This window comes from Trichomonas vaginalis, chromosome II (assembly GCF_026262505.1).
Source record: "Trichomonas vaginalis G3 chromosome II, whole genome shotgun sequence".
Lineage (NCBI taxonomy): Eukaryota > Parabasalia > Trichomonadida > Trichomonadidae > Trichomonas > Trichomonas vaginalis.
Genome location: NC_067204.1, coordinates 17,478,509 through 17,495,459, shown reverse-complemented (window position 1 = coordinate 17,495,459; position 16,951 = coordinate 17,478,509). Strand labels below are relative to the sequence as shown.

The 16,951-nt window shown below is 31.7% G+C and overlaps 7 protein-coding genes, 1 non-coding gene and 1 pseudogene across 9 annotated transcripts, besides 5 other annotated features; 3 read left to right on the top strand and 6 right to left on the bottom strand.

Moving 5' to 3' along the window:
• Positions 1 to 43: 43 nt before the first annotated feature.
• On the bottom strand, positions 44 to 877 carry TVAGG3_0561880 (endonuclease protein; the record flags this gene model as incomplete). The annotated part of the gene is made up of 1 exon (XM_001580662.1): positions 44 to 877. The coding sequence occupies one exon, from the start codon at positions 875 to 877 to the stop codon at positions 44 to 46; it is 834 nt and encodes a 277-aa protein (XP_001580712.1).
• Positions 878 to 1,634: 757 nt separating this feature from the next.
• TVAGG3_0561860 (26S proteasome regulatory subunit family) lies at positions 1,635 to 2,950 on the top strand (the record flags this gene model as incomplete). The annotated part of the gene is made up of 1 exon (XM_001580663.1): positions 1,649 to 2,797. The coding sequence occupies one exon, from the start codon at positions 1,649 to 1,651 to the stop codon at positions 2,795 to 2,797; it is 1,149 nt and encodes a 382-aa protein (XP_001580713.1).
• Positions 2,951 to 5,495: 2,545 nt separating this feature from the next.
• TVAGG3_0561850 (armadillo (ARM) repeat-containing protein family) lies at positions 5,496 to 8,579 on the bottom strand (the record flags this gene model as incomplete). The annotated part of the gene is made up of 1 exon (XM_001580664.2): positions 5,535 to 8,555. The coding sequence occupies one exon, from the start codon at positions 8,553 to 8,555 to the stop codon at positions 5,535 to 5,537; it is 3,021 nt and encodes a 1,006-aa protein (XP_001580714.1).
• Positions 8,580 to 8,789: 210 nt separating this feature from the next.
• Positions 8,790 to 9,438, bottom strand: TVAGG3_0561840 (cytoplasmic translation; the record flags this gene model as incomplete). Its single annotated transcript, XM_001580665.2, has 1 exon — positions 8,991 to 9,272. One exon carries the CDS (start codon positions 9,270 to 9,272, stop codon positions 8,991 to 8,993), a length of 282 nt encoding a protein of 93 aa, XP_001580715.1.
• A 210-nt stretch (positions 9,439 to 9,648) lies between these two features.
• On the bottom strand, positions 9,649 to 9,721 carry TVAGG3_0561830. The gene has a single exon. It is a non-coding gene; the product is annotated as a tRNA-Ile (tRNA).
• A 373-nt stretch (positions 9,722 to 10,094) lies between these two features.
• Positions 10,095 to 11,030: a mobile genetic element.
• Positions 11,031 to 11,950: a mobile genetic element.
• A 3-nt stretch (positions 11,951 to 11,953) lies between these two features.
• Positions 11,954 to 12,164: a mobile genetic element.
• Positions 12,165 to 12,484: a mobile genetic element.
• Positions 12,485 to 16,951: part of a mobile genetic element that runs on past the window's edge.
• On the bottom strand, positions 13,176 to 13,556 carry TVAGG3_0561780 (protein of unknown function, DUF4107 family; the record flags this gene model as incomplete). Its single annotated transcript, XM_051238510.1, has 1 exon — positions 13,176 to 13,556. A coding segment is annotated over one exon (381 nt), but the record flags the coding sequence as incomplete, so codon positions are not given.
• On the bottom strand, positions 13,926 to 14,649 carry TVAGG3_0561770 (annotated as a pseudogene). The gene has a single exon. A coding segment is annotated over exon 1 (724 nt).
• TVAGG3_0561760 (uncharacterized protein) lies at positions 14,857 to 15,286 on the top strand (the record flags this gene model as incomplete). Its single annotated transcript, XM_051238509.1, has 1 exon — positions 14,857 to 15,286. A coding segment is annotated over one exon (430 nt), but the record flags the coding sequence as incomplete, so codon positions are not given.
• On the top strand, positions 16,135 to 16,700 carry TVAGG3_0561750 (uncharacterized protein; the record flags this gene model as incomplete). Its single annotated transcript, XM_051238508.1, has 1 exon — positions 16,135 to 16,700. A coding segment is annotated over one exon (566 nt), but the record flags the coding sequence as incomplete, so codon positions are not given.

Genomic DNA, 16,951 nt, shown 5'->3' with positions numbered 1-16,951 from the left:
GACTCCAAGATTAGGAATGAACCGAATTCTCCGGCCAAATGAGCTAATGCAGCGAAAACTTCATCATTGATTGAAACATTTCTGTTAACAAATTAAGGAATAAACTGTGAGCAACAAGGAATCTCTTTGCATTGATTAAATCCATCACAGCTTGAGATGCTTGATTTTTACTTGGATTAAATTTGGCGGCATCAAGTAAATCTAGGAACATACGCAAGTCGTTTTGATCTCTAACGAGTTGCGCTGCTTGTAATAGCGTAGTTTGTGTTACTAAAGAAAATTCAACTCCTTGAGCGATCATTTTTTCAACAACACCCTTCATTAGGCGGAGTTGGTCGAATCTAGCAAATCCGGCTAGTAATGTGTTAAATGTAACTGTATTTGGATGAAGATTATACTTAGCAACATCAGCAAGAACGGTATCGATGATATACAAGTTGCCATTCAGCAACCCTGCATTAAGAATTGCATTAAAGAAGTGCATATTGAGCTCTATTCCGCTCCTTTTCACGTCTTCATACAACATCATCGCATGGCTGAAATTGTTACACTTTCCGCATCCATCTATTAAACTTGTATATGTGATAATCGTTGGATTAATACCATGAAATTTCATTTCTTCGAACAATCTAAAAGCATCTGTTAATTTTTGACTTTTAACGTAAACATTAATCATTGTGTTATATGTAACAACATCGGGTGGAACTCCTGCACCAATCATCCTCTCATATGAAGCACAGGCCAAATCATACTGTTTAGATTTAGAAAAACGCGCTATTTCTTGATTATAATGCAATGCAGCAGGCAGTGACATTGCACGCTCTCTACCTTTATTAGGATCTTGTCGATTCCCGTTCTTTGGGAAGCGATGATCCATAATTTATAGAAAAATTTAGCGAATTTTCTTTGTGGATTTCGTAAAGTTCACAAATAAAAAGTTAGAGTTGGTTGAAAAAAGTAAGATCAAAATGCATAACATTTTAATTATTTAAGTTGTGCAAAAATAATGCTCACTTTTTCCTCAATCATTCATCAGTTAAAACTGTGAGGTTCTTTTATTGCTCGAAGATCATCTATAGCTATATACAGATACAAAGAGCTCCTTAAATTGTATATCTCCATGAATTTCGAATGAAATCGATCAAAATCTTCATTTGGAACACTTCGAATAGCAAGCAATATATTCTGGTGTCATTTTGATACATATTATTCAATTCTTATCTATCGAAATGGTAAATATATATAGAAAGATATCAAATTTTGAGTTTATCAGATTGGATATACCTCGTAGAATATGCCTAATGTTATAATAAAGATTCCATATACCAATTATCCTGCAATATTGAATAATGATAATTTGATCAAATTAATAATATACATTTACACGATGTAAGAGCTAAGATATACGATCCTTAAGGATATAAATATTTGCAGAAAAGCTAAGACTCTAACTTTAACTTTTTCGAATGAAAATTATTCCAGCATATGATAAATTTCCATATTTACTTTTGAAATATCTTTCTTCAATGTCAACAGTTATTTGCGACCATATAATTTGATAAGAAATAAAAAATTATTCATCTGACCAATTTTTGAAATTTTTAGATAATCGTTTTAAATTCAATTTTCGGGGGTTTTGTCATTTGTTATGGATTCGAAGCAACTTGAACAGATAGCTTTATATGACAAGCTTAAAGCACTAGAAACCGAGCTCGAATCACTCAATATTAAGGAGGCTTATCTTCAAGATGAAATCAGATATCTTCGTCGTGAAGCAATTCGCGCCGAGGAAGAAATTACAGCAATTCAAGCGGTACCTCTTAAAGTCGGTGAATTTGCAGAAATGATTGATCCAACAACCGCTGTTGTTGACTCACATTTAGTACACGTTTTGAAAACAATTGATAGACGTCTTCTTAAGCCAAACGTAAGTGTTGCCTTGCACAGAGGCTCAAAGGCCGTTGTAGATATTCTTCCTCCAGAAGGAACAACACTTGTTAAACTCGTTGTTGACAGACCTAAAGTCTCATACTCAGATATTGGTGGTTTAGATATGCAAAAGCAAGAAGTTCGTGAAGCCGTTGAATTACCACTTACCCACGGCCATCTTTACCAACAAATCGGTATCGACCCACCACGTGGTGTTCTTCTTTACGGTCCACCAGGTACAGGTAAGACAATGCTCGCCAAGGCTGTCGCACATCATACACATGCTGCTTTTATCTCAATCGTTGGCTCTGAATTCGGCCAAAAATATCTTGGTGAAGGTCCAAAGATGGTTCGTGATACTTTCCGCCTCGCCCGTGAGAACGCACCTGCCATTGTCTTCATTGATGAAATCGATTCAATCGGCCAGAAGCGTTATGATGCAGAACATAACCACGATCGTGAAACACAACGTGTCCTTATGGAACTTCTCGCACAAATGGATGGTTTCGATCAAACTACAAACGTCAAGGTTATCATGGCTACAAACCGTCCAGATACACTCGATCCAGCTCTTTTGCGTCCAGGACGTCTCGACAGAAAGATCGAGTTCCCTCTCCCAGACAGGAGACAGAAGCGCCTTATTTTCCAGGTTTGCACATCAAAGATGAGCCTTAGCAAAGAAGTTGATATTGAAGATTACGTCAGCAGACCAGATAAGATCAGCGGCGCCGAAATTAGCGCTATCTGCATGGAAGCTGGCATGTTTGCAGTCAGAAAGAATAGATACGTTGTCACACCAAAGGATTTCGAACTCGCTTATGAGAAAACTGTCAAGAAATCAAATCCGGTTCTCAACACATACATTTAAATTAATAAACACATGTTGTATCAAAATAATTAAAATTTAATTTTTGATAAATATCTTTATTCTTATGGCGTATTTATAAACTATTGATATCATAAGTTATCGATCTGTTTATGAATATGTTTCATAGATTTAGAATTATCGAAAATAATGGAGATTATATTTTATATTAATGGAAATATCAATTGATTTGTTCTATTGGAAATTAACATGTATATATATATATATATATATATGAATTCAACTGCACGAAAAATATGATGTAACAGTCGAAATTGAGCAATAGTAACATATTTTTAAGAACAATGGCATCTTCAATGCTGTTAATTTTCCCATTTGAGTTGTCATCTACTCTTCGTTAAATATATGCTCTAATTATTACTTTTTCATCATTTTCTGCAGCACTATGAAGAGTTGTCGGTCTTTTTCGATTTATCGAATTGAGGATTTTTCAATTGAAATTAGTAATAAGAAATTAAATCATTATATCTTTGTATGCATGTTTTTTCACTATATTAATGAAATTGGAATCTCTTGTTTAAAAAGCGGTAAGTTTATTGAACAAATGTTTGAAATTTCACTGAAAATGAAGCCTTAAGTAATGAAATGTGATATAACAAAAAGTATTGTTGTATTTACCTTCTTCGTTTGATCAGTGCTTTAAGGTCTTTAACATGAATAGGATTAGTAATTATATTTATTTTCTCATTAAATTCAAAATAATTACCTCGCGGACATAGTCCTGTTGAAAGAATTCGAAGTCTAATTGAGACATTTTTAATATTTTCAATTGTAATATTATGGTCTGATGCATATAATAGTTCTTTTGTATCAATATATGAATTAGATACAGTAATAGAACCTGATTTTCCTGTAATTCCGAACAAATGCTGACCATTTTGTTTGTTATTTGCTATGAAACAGTTTACTAATATAGCATCACAACCCCAGTTATTTATCATTCCATTTTTGGATCTAAAAACAGCGGTATTGTTTATGAAAACAAAGCGGTTATATTTTGCACCTGGCATATAACGAGTATAACAAATTCTGAATTCCCCATGATTTTCATCAATTATTGAATATTTTATTGTAGAATTTGCCACCGAATATCCTATATCAAAAGCTGCTGCCTGACTGCAATAGTTTCTCGTAATGTTATTTCGTGAAAATATAATAATTCCATTCCATTGAGTAATGGTGCTAAAGTCATTCAGAGTTGAAATTGGTTTACTATATGCTATTGACGAATCATGAATTTCATTGATAGATGAGGAATTATAAATTACGGCAATTTTGCAAAAGTCTCCCGAATTATTGGCTTTAGATCCAAAACTGCATACTTTTCTAATGAAAATTTGTCCATAATTGATGTAAATAGATCCGCCAACATTATTAATTCGAGTTGAGTTTTCAAAAGTGCATGTTGAAATAAGTGACCTAACAGCTCTTGATTCAAAAATTATGACTCCTTCATTGCCAAGTTTTGAAAAATAAACATTGCAAACATAAAAGTCTCCTGAATATCCGATATATGTCTTATTTTGACTGTAAGTTTCATTTAAATAAGTATTTTTGTAGACTTCTTCCCATTCATTGGATAAATGCAGTAGATTGGTTATGTCATTAAATCTCAAACAAGTTATTAAAGATATCATTATAAATAATTGTAATCTTTTCAAAAATATAATATGATGAAATTGAATGAAATCAATTTTAGCCATATGATGAAATACTTGAAGATTTTTCAATTTTTAGCCTATTTTAAATTGAGTATAATTTAATTTTTGAGGCGACTCGTTGTAATTCCGTCAAGTATTGAATTATTTTTTGAATGTGGATCCGCTTGATCCCTGTCAAAAACTTGTGAACTTTTTCTGAATATAGATATTCAATCTCGGATCCACTGATTTGTAATTGTACTCGAGGAGATATTCCTTTGATGATCTATAGATATATTCATGGATGAATTAAGAAATAGATTGCGTTTTCTTTTTTGACGCAAGGTTGATGTCATTTGAATTTCGAATTAATAAATTATTTCTTCGTATATATTTAACTTATGTCATTATACCATAATTTTAATTGTATCTTCATATTCTTTTTCTATTTTTGTATCATTATACTTCTTATATTTCATAACAAGGTTATCTAATGTTGAGAATTTTTAACATTTTTATAAGATAATAAATAATAAACTCTAAATTTATAAATAAATGTTATACTCTCTCAATTTTCTGAGAATGAAAAAAAAATTCATTTTAATTGATTTTAAACATAAAATTCTTTATTTTAAATATGGGGATAACAACATTTTGTTGTGTTATCAATGATGAATTGGTATTCATTGCGTAGAATTGAGAAATTCTTCCTTCGAATTATTATCATACATTATTAATTTCGAGTTGGGCAGACAAATAGTTATAAGTCGGATCATCATGGATAGATGGTGCATTTCTCCTTCTGCGTTCAAGATTCGATGGCGTGTTTTAACTTGAGTTGAAGCCCCATAAAGCACTTTTATTTTATGGATTTTATTTTTTTATTCATTCTCAAAAATATGAGAGATTATAAACATTTAAATTTTATTTCTCAGTCAATACTATGCTAAAATGATATTCAGCAATTTTTGGGGTAGGGATTTTGGGGGGAGCGACCGAAGGGAGCCCCCCCAAAATCCCTACCCCAAAAGTGAATAACATTTTGCAAAAATAATAATAAAAATAATAAATAATAATAATTAAGAATTAATAATGTTATATAGTTTGTTTGTCATAACATCAGAGCCTTTCACTGAATCAAGGGCTGAATTAAGATTACTTTCTTTAGTAACTAATTGTTTAAGAACAGAAACTAATGTATTTATCAAGTCTTGGTCAAGTTTAAGTTTCCTGAATTCTGTCTGTGGCATCGTGAACAACAAACTTAAGCAGCGAGACAGAGAGACTTGGATCTGTGCTGGAATTTCACCGCGTGTGATGATGTTCAAAAGAGAAATAGACATTCGTCTGCACTCCGTTGTATCTGATGGAGGGAAGAAGAGAAGAGATTGATCTAAAACATCAAGTGGAAAGTTTTCTTCGGTTGATGCAACTGTTAAGAATAATGATGCTAAATTAGATGCCAAATTAATATACGATGACTTGTTTTCAAGAACAAAGTGCCACCAGCGAAGATATAAATCTAAATGCGATGTAACTAATGAAACATTACCTGGGAACTTGTTTAAAATTAAATTCAATGCATAAACAATCTCTTGTTGTGAAAGATTTGGTGTAGAACTTTCAATGATGTCACCAATGATATCTAAATAAGTATGAACAATGTTTTCTGTGCATGTTTCTGATTCAAGGGATCCTGTAAATACACGTGTGATCATCATTGAATATGTTTCATTATGGCGTTCTGAAAGATGAATGTATTCACTACAGATTTGTTCTGCAACATCGCTGTTGATACTAACAACACGATAACAAAATTCAGTGAATGAATCAAGAAGTTCCATGTCGAAATCACAAAATGATTCGAATGTAGATGAAGAAGCAGGAAGTTTTCCATGAATAAAAAGTTCAAATAATTCAAAACAATCATCAACAACAGATGAACCGAAAAACTTTGCAAATCTAGATAAAGAATCGAAACAACGAGTAAGGATTTCAACAGATGTTGTTTCTCTTGCATGCGATGATATTTTATTATATAATATAATTGCTGAATCTTCTTCAATGAATTTAGTAATAAGTTTGATGTTCAAAAGAGAATCAATTAACATAGAATCAGAATTAGATGATAATTGCTTATCAAGAATATCAAAAACCAAAGAAACAACATCTTCATTGCCACAATAACGAATTGTAAAACATGCTGTACGAACAGCTTCATTATATAATTCACTGGAAACATTTGATGATTCCAAAATATTTTGTATGTTTTCAAAGAAATCTGTTACAAATGTTGCGTTTTCACGCATTATCTCACAAGCAGTAGCAATAAAAGTAAGTGCATCTTGTACAGGCCTCGTTTCATCTTCAACAGAAAACAATTGATGAAGAATTGGAACACAATTTTGAATTATTTCTTCAACTTTTTCTTCTTTGCGAAGAATTGATGCACAAACAAGAAGTGCTGATCCTGCTAATGTTTCTGACTCTTCAAATGCAGGAGAAACATATAACAATATGTCATTTGCAAAAGAAGTTTCAATTTTTTCTCTTTTTTCTATTGTTTTTTTCAAAATATCTAAATAAATTTCTTGTGTGAAATTATCAATGGAATGTCTCATTTCCCAGATCAATGGTTGTGATTCTTCTTTAATCTGCAAGTTATAGTTCAATAATGTACTAATTGCAAGCAATGTATCTTGACTTTTGTCCGAATTAAAAGAATTTATTAAATTATCTAAGTATTTTATCAAAATACTCTTCAAACTCGATTGATCTTGATCATATACTGCTTGTATCAGTTTATATAACTTGGAATTCGTCATTTCACCATAAGAAAATGCAATTTCAACTGATTTGTCAACTAAATCAGTCAATTCTTTAGTGAATACTTCGGGAGCATTAGTAACAAGCTCTGTGAAACTCATAAGACACAAAACGATGCTTTCTTGGGGGTTTTGTAAACAAATTTGAATTAAATTTGTCAAAAATGAGGCAACTAAAGCGTGTTGGAATGATTTTAGTGCTTCTTCGATGAAAGGTAATGAATATATGTCTTCAAATACTTCAATTTCAGGGATATTCGTGTAAATATAATTTAATATTTCTTGTAACAAATTTTGGTCTTGAAGATATGAAATAATTACTCCGAAAGCTTCGTATTGTTGTGATATATCCATGTCTTGTGATGATGCAGCTGAAATCGCGTCTTGAATCGGTTCCGAAACTTGAAGAATTTTTGATATTAACATTTTTGCTTCAAAATAAGATAAACATGTTGTAGAATTGTAGACATAGTTTTGTGCATCACCAGTTCGTTGGCAAGTTTGAAGAAACATGTCACTTTGAAGAGAATTTTGAATAATTTCAAGATTTGAGGATTCATTAGTAATTATTGTTGAAATTTCTTGTAGTTTGGCTTCTGTTTCTTCTGTTTGTTCATATCCATTGATTTCTTCAGCTAATTGTTGATTTTGAAGGATAATATTTTCAATATCTCCGTGAATTTGTAAAATTTTCTTTAGAAAAGTGACAAGTGTTATAATTCCATCTTCTATTTCCATACCGTAATATAAAATTGATAAAATTGTATTAAGATTTGCAAAAAATTGTTGTTTTTCTAAAAATGGAATGCATTCGTTTAAACAAAGAAGTCTAGCGATGAATTCTGGTTGTGTGTTGAAATCTTGTGGTAATTCGAATAAAAATTTCATTAATTCTGGATATATAGTTTTTGTTCTTTGAACAATGCTACCAATTGATTTACATATTAAGTAGAACGATCTGTTTTCTATTACTACCTCGTTTTTGAGCATATCTATAAAGAATTTCATAAAAATTTTCTTTCTATTTAATGAAAATTTCTTCCAATTTGATTTAAATGATCTTTCAAGTAATAAAATGCCCATTTGAAGTATTGCTGGACTTGATGTTTTCATTATTATGCTCTTTAGTGTATCAGGAAAATCTGGATGTTGAAATAATTTTTCCATTGCCATGACATTTTCTGGTTTTTGGCCTGCAACAGGGTCCATTAGTTCTCTGATGATCTTTTCAACTTCTTGTGGATCGAGTTTGTCATCATCATCTTGATCAAACATAAAAATTTTTTAGGCTTATGGAAGACAAAAATGAAAATGATTACTGTGTAATATAAATATTCTTCTTTTGAAACAATTTTGTCCCTGAATTTGCAAAAATTTCTTTGATGAAACAAAAATCTTCAAATAATTCAATATAAATGTTATTCCGTAATATACATGTCTTACTTATATAGTAAAATATATTAAATAAGTTCCAAGTTCAAGTAATTAACTCGATATCCGTCAAATATTGTATTTTGAAGTAATAATCTAAACAAAACATTAGACAAAGCGGATGTCTTCTAAAACAAATATGCATTAGCAGTGATTTAAAGGTCTTTTTGAAAGTATTTAAAAAAACGTCATTTCATGAATTTTGGGTTTGAAAAAAAGTTTGTAACATGTAAAAGTAGATTATGTATGAAGTTCTTTCAATAAAATATAAAAGCAGGTTTACTCGTGGTGGTGGTGGAGAGATTCTTCCTGAACAACTTCTTCAAGAGTGTTGAGCTTCTTCATGGCGCGGCGGTGTGTGCCAAGGCGCTTCTTGAGGAATTGGCGAGCTGCACGACGGCGTTCGATCTTGATAAGATCCATTGTATGCCGCTCATATGGTTGCCAGCCAACAAGCTCGTGGACAATCTTGCGAGCGAAGTTAACACGCTTGCCTGATGAGTGGAGACCGCACTCACGCTTTGGGGCAAGAGTCTTCTGTTGTTGTTGTTCCTCAGACATTGGAAAAGGACCGACCAAACCGCAAAAGTCAAAAAAATATTTGGATTTTGCAATTTGACTTGTGAAAATAGTTCTATATATAGTAATATATCTAAAATATTTGAAAAAAACGAGATACTAAAAAAAAATCATTGAAATTTTAATAAGAGGTTTGTCCTTGACTGCCTGTAATACACCTGGAGTTATATAAGTAGGATTTTTAAATGCATCATATTCAAGTTCAAAAAGTCATGTTCAAGAATTTCATAATCAAAAGAAATGTGAAATTGGATTAACATTGTGGCAATTCGTTTTTCATATCTAAGTATAGTTCGTACCTATAATAATTAAATAAAAAGACTACACAAGCCATGGGTGACTGATGATGTGTAAAAAATGGTTCCGCTGGGGCTCGAACCCAAGACCTTAGCGTTATCAGCACTACGCTCTACCTACTGAGCTACGAAACCAATTCGTTTAATCGAATTATAATTTAGTATTAGAAATGAAAATAACCTTTTGTATGCAATATTTTCAGATTCTATTAATCATGTATGATGAACATCTTTTGTTTATATAAAAAATTTGCTTTCATCAGGAATTAATCGCTATTACCATTTCGTATTTTTAATTCTTCAATGAAATATCCCTAATATTTCCTAGTTAATTTTGCTATATCCTTCAATGTTCAATTTTACTTTAACAAAAGTTCCCTAGGTTGCCCAATATTTTTGACAGATGTGCATACATGTTAGGCATATGCCTTCCCTTGACAAACTAGTGATTTTCGTAGTGTGTAAATCAATATTGAAAGTTTACATGTATAAAACTAATAATACGAATGGGCGCGTAAAGTTTTGGCGTCCTAAGGCGTCCTGATGTAAACTATTCAATTTTTGAGAAGTTTACACTATAATTGAATAGTTTATGGCGTCCTGAGAGGAGATTTCAATGGGTATGGCGTCCTAAAAAATAGAAGAAAATGATTTTTTCTCGATTTTTCTAGAAATTGAATTTTTTAAAAAAGAAAAAAATCAAAACGTATACATTCAAGAAAGACTATAAATGAAGATTTTTCTATTTTTTTCATTCTAAAACATCTTTTTTTGGATAATTTTTTTTTAATAAATATGTAAGAAAGATTGAAGAAAAAGTAAATTTACTTTAAGAAAATTCGTTTTACATGATGTAAGACTCATAACAACTATAAATATTCAATTATTTAAAATAAAAAAAGAAAAACAGATTAAATGTATCTCACATCAAAATCCATTGACCTACGGATGTTAAGTTTCTGTTTTTAAAAGTTGATATTTTTTTTTAATTTTAAGAAAATTAATAGCATGTTATTAGACAATAGGAGTGTAATGATATTGACTAAACAGAAATGAGAGAATAGAGATATAATTTTGATAAGCAATATTGCGAACAAATTCTGAAGTAAAATCGCGATCAATAATTGAAAATTACGATCATGTACTGAAAAATGACGATCGAATTGAATGAATAGAATTATATCTAAGAAAAAATAAATTGTATTTAGAAGATGAACAAAGAAAGGTGTATGCTAAAAATCATTTAACAATAAATGGAAATAAAACGAAATTGTTAAAAGAAAAAAATGAAAATTGTTAAATAATATATTATTTTTTAGTCATAAGAATAAAAATATAGTAGTTATAAAAGGAATTAGACTTCATATATCAATTCTTTTTCTCTGTAGATGTGGAACGTTTGCTTTTCGATCTCTTTCGATGAACTTGAAAATATAAGTTATTAGAGATTGGGACAAAGTTGCAATTCGGCACTTTTTGTAAAAAAAATGGGGTCATACTCATAATGAATAGAGACTTATAGCCAAGTCTTGATATCATGCAGGGAGAATATACATTGATAAGCAATTATATTTTATAGTAGTAGTATTCAGAAATTCTTACAATTTACAATACAATTTTCAAAAATGGATAAAGACTAATAGCCAAGTCTTGATATCATGCAGGGAGAATATACATTGATAAGCAATTATATTTTATAGTAGTAGTATTCAGAAATTCTTACAATTTACAATACAATTTTCAAAAATGGATAAAGACTAATAGCCAAGTCTTGATATCATGCAGGGAGAATATACATTGATAAGCAATTATATTTTATAGTAGTAGTATTCAGAAATTCTTACAATTTACAATACAATTTTCAAAAATGGATAAAGACTAATAGCCAAGTCTTGATATCATGCAGGGAGACTCTCTACAAATACAAATTTATCAATTTTCATGTGAAAATTACATAAATTTGTTCTCCAATAAATAGCAATAATACTTTGAATGTTATATTAAGTAATATAGCTTCAGGTAAATAAGCTTACACTTCAAAAATATACTGTTTATTCATTAATTTTAAAAAAAGTCCAAATTATCTAATCTTGCTTACTCTTCCTTTAAACTTCTTTGTGCCAAATTTAATATTGCCTTCAAAGATGGAATAAGGACATTAGGTTCAATCCTTCGGCTTTCGACAATTTCCAAAATGTGTTGAATTAATTTCAAACATTCATCGTGTTTTGAAGCTCTTTGCTCAACAATCTGATTACCTGCCCTTGTAAGAATTCTTACTGCTCTATCTTCATTCAAAACATTAGCGACTTGAACCTTAATAATCGCATTTGGAATCACAACAGTGATGAGAGTTATGACGATATAAAAAAATATTTTATTATACTCATTCGAAATTAAAAATAATAAAATTTATATATATTAATTTCATTAAATCAAGGTTAAAAATCTCACCGGAAAAATAACCTCAGTGTGATAAATTTATCACCGGAAAAATTTACAATAAGGTTAATACCGAAAATATCGAAAAATCAACATTTAAGGTTAATTTAAGAGTATACACTTTTGTCACCTACTCTAAGTTATTATCGCTGAGAATCCTTTCCGAAATAGGAGCTTTACGTTTAGGAGGATTGTCGGATGAATTTTGTTTTTTATTGTTTGATTTTGTTGTTATGGAAGATTTTTTTTATTTTTTTCAGAATTTTGCTTGCTATTAACTGAAACTTGTTTTGACGGCCCAACAATAGCATTTGTAGTAGGAAGAATTCCCAATAACGAGCGCATTTTCGATAATTGTTTTTCAATATGATCAAGAAGGTCCAGCTTATGTTCTAGATTACTAGATATTTGATTTCTAGAAGGATGGTTTTGATTTTCTGGTTCTAAATCTGTAGAAGTTAGTATACCTATCTTGGTTATGGAGGCACTGCGTTCCACCTTACCCAAGATAACGGTTTGACAATTTACAAAACCGTTAACGTATATTTTACAACACAAACGACAACACCGACTTAACCTTAAATATTTACAAAGCCGCCAACCACTTCACCTCACTAACGTTTTCACAAACGACTTCACTACTGTAAAAAATAAACGTTCTCACTTACAAAAGTATTGCAACTCTTCCCATTGCTGTGCTTCACACAATAGTTCATATTCTTCAGTATCGCTGCTGTCGCTCCAATCGTCAGAGTCAAAGTCACTGTCAAAATAAATGTTAGTAAGTTTTGACAAAGCTAATGAAACACGTTTACCGTTTGTATCTATTGCTTGTATATATCTTCCATAATGCTCTTTGTCATAAACGCTCAAACTAACTTTACCCTTTCTCCCTCGTATCTGATAGAATGTATTTTCACGAGGAACGAAGAACAAATTCTTGAACTCATGACCGTTGTAGTTTGTTATCTCAATAGTTTTCGTCATTTATATAAAAATAAAATAAAAATAATTTTAAAAAAATAAAATAAAAAATAAATGATATCACCACCCTCACGCGTATGAAAACATAGCACAAAAATAAATTTAGGTGAAGCGGTGAAATCTCACCTCTTTTTTCACCCGGTTTTTCACCCACTTGAATTCATTACTTTATAACTCTCTTCCTTGGTTTCTTTTTAGTTGCTTTCTTCACGTCTGTCTCCAACTTGACTGTCTTTCTTCTTCGTCCATAATGATACCAATTACTTCCACCAGTCAATGGGTCAAATGGTCGTTCATAAGGGTTTCCATACATTCCATAAGGTCCGTATGGATAAACCGCTGGTGGAGAAGAAACATTTTCTTTAGTTCCATCGACTCTATTTAAATGCATTGTTTCACCTTTCATCTGGTCATTAAAGTCTTTTGCGTGTTTTGCAAACTCATCGTCCTTTCCTAAAGCATTTTCTGACTCAGTCGCAACCAAATTGGATGCTTTATTTATGAGCCCTATTTTATTTAATCTTAACTTCTTTGCAACCCAGCCTCCAATCTTTCCTTTATTTGCATCTAATGTCTTTGAAACCCTTCCTCCACTCATTTTATTTACTGCGTCATAAGCTCCAAGTGCTTTTGCTCCAAATGCTAATGCTTTTGTTCCCATTGCGCCTAAAGCTGCCCAAGCTACCATTTACCCCATATTAAAATCATCTCTCTTCAATATTATCTCATAAAAGTTCTCGTTACTGGAGAAAGTCAATGAAACATAAACATTCTCACGTGCTTCGCCCTCACCGCTTTGCGGTCTATCTAACTTCTTTCTTATCTCATCTATTCTCAATAAAATATCTGAACAATTGCTAACATCTTCTACAACTGTTATTTCATCATGAATGACCTTCAAGAACAAGCTCATTTAATATGCTATTAAAATCATCTCAATAATGAGTCCATCCTTTCCATCTTTAGGTAGCACAACATCTTTCATTGAAGAAGGTTCGACAAGTCTTATGTTAAACTTACTGACAAAGTTTGTTATACTATAATGCTTCGGTGGCGAATACATGTAGTTTGAAAGACATAATATAGATTCTTCAGCAAATTCACTTATACTGGATTTTATAACAATGTTCTCACGAGACCAAACGCCACCAATTGACAATCTTGTAAGCAATCCTGCTGAACCTTCAACTGTAAACGTCGATGGTAACATTCCACGAAGGTCATCTATTGACATCTTTGAGTCACTGAATTTAAAGATTTTCTTAAAGCAATCGTCATTATCTAACCATGCAATAGCTTTGAAGTTTTCATTCGAATATACATCTGCTTCATTAAATGTAAAACCTGACTTCTTTGCAGAGACGATTTTAAAATCTATTGCATTTGTTTCAAAATTATATGCTATGATAACTTCTGAAGGTAATGGGTGTCCTTCTGCTATAAGTTGTTCTTTCAATACCGTTTGAAGCTTTGTGTTAAAAAACTTTCATGTCATCTCCTGTATCTAAGTTCACATACACAGCAACAGGGAAACTATCTTGCTTCTTTGTTTCATCATTATATCTCAAAACATTAAAGTTCTTCAATAATATTGTCCTTCCTGCTGGAATACTTCTAACTTGTCTTATTTCAATAGCTTTCTCACCTCCTACATACTCTACCCAGTGTCTTGGATATTCATAAGTATACTGACTTTCTTGAATTTTGGTTGGTTTCATCATAACGTGTTCATAGTATATCTTTATACTCTTGTCAGTTAGACTCGGTGCTATGTTCTGAATATTTCTGACTTGCATTTTAATGGAGATAAAATGAAGCATTTAATACATGACGTAGATGAAGACATGAATGAAACTACAGACAAACTTAACTCTTCTCTTATTCTTCCTTTCAGCAAAGATTATGAATTCTGTTCAAATGGTGTGTATTTCTATTGTGGAAAGATGGGTTCAGGTAAGACATTTAACCTCATTCGTCATATACTCATAACAGAGCGTTTAGGAAACGACTCTTACTATGACCAAATCATTATATCAGCAACTTCAGACTCTATGGATTCAACAGCGAAAACATTCATGAGTAAAGTTCAAGCATCTGTCGTTAAAGTTCCAGATAGCGAACTCATTGAATTTCTTCAACGTTACATTCGACGTAAGAGAAAATATTATGCTATTGTAGAGTTCATACAGTCAGGAATGCAAAAGACTTCAGAAGAGATGGAAAGAATTATTGACAAACACCACTTACGTCAATACTCAGGAGTTTACGATATGAACCGACTGACAAACTACATTCTATCAAAACTTTCAAAATACCCCTTCAAAAAGTATCCTTCAAACACTCTGCTCGTTTGTGACGACTTCGCCGGAAAAGGTTTAGTGTCAAAGCCTGACTCACCATTAGCTAACATCATAACTAAAGTCAGACATTACCATTTAACTGTAGCAATACTTATGCAAACATGGCGTTTCCTTGCTTTAAACATAAAACGTCTCATAACTGACTTTGTTATCTTTCAAGGTTTCTCACGCTATGATATTGAACTCATTTGGAAACAGTCAGGTATAACATTACCTTTTGAAGAAATTTGGGAAGCATATAAGTCTCTCATCTCTCCTCGTTCATACCTTGAGATTCATATCATGACTAATACCATTAAAGTTAAAAATATTCCATGGGAACGACCAACATTGTTTTAAATCTTATGCTTTAATTGACTGATGGTAAACAAATTCCATGCATCTCTGTCGCCATTTCTGTTAATATTTTTGCTGTCATTCATATCATCCACTTCCCCATCCGTTAGCTTTTGAGGATATGTGTTAGAATAGCTGTTCTTAAATGAAGGCTTTTCACCTTTGAGAGCATAAACTCTATAACTTTCTGCATACTTTATGTTTGAACCTCCTGAGCCATCATTGACATAAATTTTTATAGGCTTCCACCCTTTGTTCATATTCCTGCTTCTTCCCTTAGCTCTTTTGTTCAGTAGTTCTACATCTTTATACACAGCTCCTGTCTCAGTGAATTCAACAATATTTTCATTCGTTAGCTTTACATTCAAACCCTTGTTGAGTATATTGTTCATTTCATACATATAAAATGTTTTTATTCTATATGAAATGAGAAGCAAATCCATCTTAGCTGGTGCCGTTAATGTTCCAATTGAACCAACATCAAATGTTGACTCACGAACGACAAACAATATTGTCATAAAGAACTATAGTTCGGAGTGTTTGAAAGAAAAAGAACCAGATCTTAAGTCGGTGAATTTAAACACAACTTCAAACGCTAACGCTACATCAGATGTTAAGTTAGAGTATCCACCACTGGACCAAGTTCTTTCAAGAGAAGCCAACGACAACCCTTACACAAATGTTCAAACAAATCCTTCAGATAACGTAGACCATTACCTTCTTCAGTTATACCAAACAATTTTACTCAAAGACGATAAGAAGCTTTTGACAAATCTTATAAGTAAGAACCAAATAATTCTAACAAAGGAGGACCTTGAAAATATTATATCACGAATAACAGGAAAGCAATGTGTCATTGACTATCTCGACCCTGAAATCGAATGCTGTGGTCAAACTCCAATATTCATGAAAATAGGTAACATCCGCATCATTGAAACACCAGGTACTCCAGGAGTTGAGTTTAAGTATAAATATTCGAACGAGTATACAAAACTATCTACTTACTATAAGCTTTGTTTGAAATATGTTTTAGTAAATTAAAGCAATTTGTAATATCTATCCAAAACTTCTTCAACAGTATCGAACTCATCTTCATAATGCAAACCTAATCTTATTGACTTGGTGCAGTTTTCACTAACACAATATAGCGCTTTGCGCTCGGCGCCTTTGACGCCTTTTTCTGTTCTCTTGACTGACATAACTAACTCATTTGTTTCATCAAACAGCAACAACCAAAGTTCAT